Source organism: Hesperophylax consimilis, chromosome 17, assembly GCF_061612785.1.
Source record: "Hesperophylax consimilis isolate HC1 chromosome 17, BYU_Hcon_1.0, whole genome shotgun sequence".
NCBI lineage: Eukaryota > Metazoa > Arthropoda > Insecta > Trichoptera > Limnephilidae > Hesperophylax > Hesperophylax consimilis.
In genome coordinates this window covers 21,087,162-21,093,277 of record NC_142852.1, presented here as the reverse complement: position 1 = coordinate 21,093,277, position 6,116 = coordinate 21,087,162, and the positions used below count along the sequence as shown (strand labels likewise).

The 6,116-nt window shown below is 34.5% G+C and overlaps 1 protein-coding gene across 1 annotated transcript; it reads right to left on the bottom strand.

The window, feature by feature from the left end:
• Positions 1-3,270: 3,270 nt before the first annotated feature.
• LOC149416204 (uncharacterized) lies at positions 3,271-5,840 on the bottom strand. The gene is made up of 3 exons (XM_089641912.1): positions 5,787-5,840; positions 5,172-5,616; positions 3,271-3,607 (listed from the first exon to the last, which is right to left on the bottom strand). The coding sequence occupies exons 1-3, from the start codon at positions 5,838-5,840 to the stop codon at positions 3,549-3,551; spliced, it is 558 nt and encodes a 185-aa protein (XP_089498038.1). The 3' UTR covers positions 3,271-3,548.
• Between the last annotated feature and the right edge of the window lie 276 nt (positions 5,841-6,116).

Here is a 6,116-nt window from a genome sequence, read left to right as displayed (position 1 = left end):
CGAAAAATTCTAAATCTTTCTCGTCTACGGAATGTGACAGAAAACTTATTTCAAAGTCAATCTTCATTACACACATGCGCGCTCATTCTAAAGAAAACTATTCTCGTGTTCCTACTGTAATTTTTCATGTTTAGAGAAATCGCTCTTAATTACACACGTTATTCGTTCTCATATACAAGAAAATCTATTTTCATGTTTTTTCTGCGGGTTTTCGTGTTCATGTAAGTCAAACATTATAACACACACGCTTATTCATTCTAAAGAAAAACCGTTATCATATTATTTCTGTAACTATTAATTTTCACATAAGTCAAGCTTAATAATACATATTCGTGCTCATTCCAAAGAAAAACCATTCGCATGTTCTTATTGTAGCTATTCGTGTTCACTCAAAATTAGCTTAATAAGACATATTCGTACTCATACTAAAGAAAAACCATTCTCATGCACCTACTGTAAATTTTTCGTGTTCACAGATATTACACTTAATGAAACACATTCGTTCTCACTTTTTTAAATTTTATTTTTTTGTTTGGTACAATATTTTTTACATTTCAAAGTTTTCCAGTAATGTTGGCCTCACTGGGTGGCTTGCCTGTGCTGAGCAAGTTCTTACTATGACTTATCTTGTTCACGAAAGTCAAAAATTATAAAACACATATTTACTCAGACTAAAAAAAAATAATATCATTTTCTTACTGTAATTATTCATTTTCACACGAGTCAAGCAAGACATATTCGTATTCATACTAAAGAAAAACCTTTCTCATATTCCTACTGTAGCTATTCATGTTCTCTCAAAAGTAACTTAACTAAACACACTTTTACACATACCACAGAAAAACCATTTGCATGTTTTTACTGCGACTTTTCACGTTTTTTGTTTTGTTTTCACTTTTCCTGGGAGTATATATATACTCCCACAAGGTATTTTTATAGTTCTATAAAAACGCACATGCTTGTCATATAGTATACTTTTTTGTTGTGCTTTATAATGTCACTTGGTTCTTTTTTACAAATTAATATAAAAGCATTTTCAAAACATTGCCTTTTGTCTAAAATCCCTGCATCCATCAAAGAAAGATCATCAAAAATTAAATTAGCAAGCGTGCACAATGTATTTTTATCAAAGTAAAATTAGATTAGCAAGCGTGCACAAGGTATGTTTATCCAAGTAAAATTAAATTAGCAAGCGTGCACAAGGTATGTTTATCCAAGTGAAATGTAAGCGGCCCTTGTCAAAGCAGTATACGCTTTTGTAAGAGATCACTGTAATCAATCATATTTGGATTCGCGTTTTCGTGTAACGCCATTATTTATGAAAAATAATCTCAAGGGCGATGTGTTAGGTAAGGTATTATCAGTGCCCTGGCGCCTTTGCAATTCGGCGCCCGGAGTAGACTGCTCCAATTTTGCCCAAATAGGACTGGACCTGTGTTTATTATTTATTATCAAAAGTTTGTACAGTGGTGCCTCCACAACGAACGCCTCGCACAGCGAATGCTGCACACAACGAACTTCCTTTTCGTTCATTTCACGATTCATACAACGAACTTCGCTTCACACAACGAAGTCGCCCGATCTTCTACGATCACTGCCGATTAATTCATCCTCCCGCGCAGGCAGTCGTTAGACTCGTTAGTCACTGCGTAGTACGCTTAACTTACGCACGTATCGCAGCAATCGTTCTTCATTACAAATTAAATCGCACACGTATCACGGCAGTCGTCCTTTTAAGATAAACTCAACATTTTTTTTATATGATGGGTTCTAAAAAAAGCAGGAAGGTGATTTCTCTTGAAATGAAACCGGCAGATGTTGAAGAAAAGAGAGAAACAAACGACTTTGGACAGGTTTTTCACTGCACCATCGGCGGAAAATGGATGAAGATGTGCAAGATTCGATTATTTCTTAAAATTAAAAAATGTGTGTTTTTTTCATTATGTTTTTAGATGTATCTAAATAAAAATAATAACAAAAAATTTATCTTTTTTTTATGTCATCTTACCATATTTTATGCTACAGAACGAATTATTTTTTTTAACATGTATTGTTATGGGAAAACGCGTTTCACATAACGAACTTTTCGCATAACGAACTTGCTCCTGGAACGAATTAAGTTCGTTGTGTGAGGCACCACTGTATTGTTAAATAAAATACAAAACAAATACAACTTGCATATTTGTTTTTATTTAACAAAATATCTTTGACACCTGCATGAAATATTATATTTATTAAACGGGAACCAATTACATACTTGTATAACTATAAAGAACTTGTATAAAAATCGAATTAAAACTGAAAGTGCCAAGTGCTTTTACCAATATCGTCAAAAATAAATACTTTCTTTTATATTTTTCTTCGCACGAAAATACAATAATATATTTTATATTGACTTCAATTATTTTATTATATTCTTACCATAATATCACTATCTATATATCTTTAGTAATAACAATAATATTTAGCTTATTTATATAGCGCCGTTTTCAGAAGAAACTCGGCATTTCAAGTATTCAAAAGGTACCAAGTCCTGGCAAGCTAAAATCTCGATACATCCCGAGAAACCGTTGCGTTAGACAAGGCTTAGGTAATTAGCAATTATTAGAGTCCGAAAAAAACCACTTAAGACTGAGTAGTGTCGCTCGTATCTGATATTATTTACAACCATTATAGCTCTAATATCCCTTGTAAATCACTCACTTAACACTGTTCACTGTATATTATCCTGCACATGACCGATGCTTTTGCGTTAGCACTGTGCCCTTTTAAAATAATGTGGCAGATTGATCAATATTTGACAATTTATATTAAAACTTGAATTAAGGCCGAAACGAAAAATAAATAAATTAACAATATTATACTTTTTATTTGAGTTCCTGCCTAATATGACTCTTGAAACCTTAGAGACATAGAGACATCATTTAGCAGCACCATACCTCTTCGTCATGCTACGCTGGCAGGAATATTTAATACAGGGTTTTCCAATAAGAGGTGTTATTTTGAATAGCCCGCTATTTGGGTAGATGTTACTTTTGAAGCCGTCATTTGACAAGTAGAAACTACGCCATTAATAAAAATGGAACGATACACGCTTCAACAATGCATTTAAACTATTAAAATTCACTTGAGTGAATCAAATGCAAATCATCTTGAGTGATGAGGCCCATTTCCACCTCGGTGGCTTCGTCAACAAGCAAAATTGTCGCATCTGGGGCTCGGAAAACCCAAGAGTTATTGTTGAAAAGCCTCTCTATCCTCAACGTGTGACTGTTTGGTGCGGTTTATGGTCCGGCGGAGTCATTGGACTTTACTTTTACGAAAATGAGGCTGGAGCAACAGTTACGGTGAATGGATTGCGCTATCGAGAGATGATTAATGATTTTTTAGGGCCGGAATTGGATGGCATTGATCTGGACAACGTTTACTTTCAACAAGACGGCGCTACGTGCCACACAAGCAACGAAACCATTGATCTTTTACGATTGAATATCAAAATAACACCTCATATTGGAAAACCCTGTATTATTAAAGGAAGAATGTGAATCTCAGCTTGCACCATTCTCTTCCCAGGTGTTGTCGATTGTGGATTTACTGCAATGACATTCTGAAAAGAAAACAGTATGTGCATTATTACAAACATATTAATGTTTTATTTCAGACCTATTTTCTGACAACTTGTGAAATAGTCAATAGATGTCACACATTAAAAATAAAAATTAATAAATATATTTATCCAAGACACTAATCTAGATTGCAATTAAATTCTGGTAGAATCTGTTAATTAATTTTCTTAAATCGTGTAAATATAGAAGCAAAAAAATTGCATTAAGAAAATTAAGATAATGTTAATAGTTCTTAGTCGAAGTATGATACAGTTAAATATGAGCGAAGAGGATAGGGTTGGATTAGCTCAGTGGTCAGAACAGTCCCGGCAAGGCTGAGGTCTTTTTCTGATTTTTTCGTCAGAGAGTTGTCAATGTTTAAATATTACAATTTGAGGTTATACTGAAAAAGTCATCTTCTAATATATAAAGGAGAGTGACTATTTTTGGCTAGCAGACGGCGTGTATTTAATTTATATACAAATCTACAGTTTTACTACGAAGATGATGAAATTTTGCACACTTGACCTTCAAAACAAGAGGAAGGTCACTGTATAGATGAAATTTAAAAAAAACTGAAGGATTCAGCTGTGTATTCAAAATTAATATCTGTATACATATTTAAAAAAGTGTCTATCTGTAAATATGAATGTTGGAGGGTGCGCGCTAATATTAAAAAATGATAATAATTAAGTGAAAATGGTGAAAATATTAAACTAATGCTTTAGTTGCATTTAAAGATACACTGAAATTTTTCATGCCTATAACATATTAAATAACAGAAGAAATTGTGTTTTAAATAATTTTCGTAGCTTAATTTGCAATTTTTTTATATCAAGGGAATTTCTTATAGTGAACGTTTCGGCGTAACAAATGTATAGATATTATCTTCAAAAATAACATATATTTTTTTTCGGAACTTAAAAACTTTAAGATTTAACGAGAAACTTGTTATAAATCTGTAGAAATTGCTTAAGGCAGAATAAACCAGGTGCTCCAACTACAGGGTTTTCAAATAAGAGGTGTTATTTTAATATTCAAAGAGCTATCGAGAGATGATTAATAATTTTTTATGGCCGGAATTGGATGGTATTGATCTGGACAACGTTTACTTTCAACAAGACGGCGCTACGTGCCACACAAGCAACGAAACCATTGATCTTTTACGGGAAAAGTTTCCGAACCGTGTTATCTCTCGAAGAGGTGATCACAATTGGCCACCGAGATCTTGTGATTTAACACCTTGCGACTTCTTCCTTTGGGGCCACGTGAAAGAGAAGGTCTACGCCAACAGCCCAGCGTCGATTCAAGACCTCAAAGATGGAATTCGTGAGGCTATCGTGGACATAAGGCAGCCACTTTGCGATTTGGTTATGGAAAATTTCATGAAAAGGATATGGTCCTGTAGGCGTGGTCGTGGTGGTCATTTGACTGATGTTATTTTTCAATATTAACGGCATACCTTCCTATTTATAATGAAATAAACTTTCGATCATTTATATTAAAAAATGGCATTTTTCTTTGAACATCAAAATAAACTATAAAAATATTGAAAACAATTATTACCACTTTGAATTTTTTTTAAAATAGCCTCCTTGATTTTCCTCTCTAACTTCAGTATATCCAGTTGTATTTCTGAATGTGCCGCTTTTGTGACTCTCTCTTCGTCAAGAATTTCCAATTGTAGTTTGGATTGAGCAGTTTGCATTGTGAGTAGGTCGCACTGCAAAACAGCCTGAACCTTTTGCAACTGAAGGATTTCATTTTGTATATCGGTCTGAGCGACTAATGCTTCTCTTTTCTTCGTCTCAAGTTCTCGCATATTCTCTTTCCTATTTCTTTCCGTCTCCAGTTTGGCGGCTGCAACTTTTTGCAGGTCACTTATGAGCGAGTTCTTTGCTGTTTTCTTCAAACACAGTCTCCTCTTAAATGGCTTCCTAGGGACTGGAGGCGGCACAATTGGAACCGGCGGCACTATGGTCTCTGGGAGAATAAAAGTTGGATTTTCTTCCTGAAAAAAACATTAGAAGGATATTTACAAAATTCGTGATTTATAACCAATAACTAGAATATATTTTTTTAACCCTAGATAACTAATCGCTCGTCGAGGCGATGACGCGCTACTCGGCAAAATTCGAAATCACCTACTTCCCCGATCCCCGACCTTGACTCTTTCATTACCTTCCTAATTTGAGTAAACAGTGCAGCACGTGACGCAATTGCGGCCACACGCATACTAAGACATGCCCTATGACCATCTCATCGTCCGCTGGACGAAAGTTTAGTTATAACAACAATTTTATTGTTAAGGTATGCACATTCATATATTCTTATATTTCTTGTTAATGTTGGCGAATCTTCTACAATAGAAGATCCGGTTCCATCTTTTTTTTATTTTTTTATATTAACTCCACACAGGAGGCCCCGAAGAAAATATTTTCCCTCAGGGCCTATGTCATCTTTGGGGATGCTGTGTGGAGGGTCTTTTTGTGGAGAGGAAGGAGTGAACAT

Bases quoted from the DNA above. Each gene is read 5' to 3' on its own strand.
- LOC149416204 (XM_089641912.1), bottom strand. From the start codon at position 5,840: ATGCGTGTGGCCGCAATTGCGTCACGTGCTGCACTGTTTACTCAAATT. The intron at 5,617-5,786 runs GTAATGAAAGAG...TGTTTTTTTCAG, and splicing joins TGTTTACTCAAATTAGGAAG to GAAGAAAATCCAACTTTTAT. The intron at 3,608-5,171 runs GTAATAATTGTT...TTTTCTTTTCAG, and splicing joins TTTAAAAAAAATTCAAAGTG to AATGTCATTGCAGTAAATCC.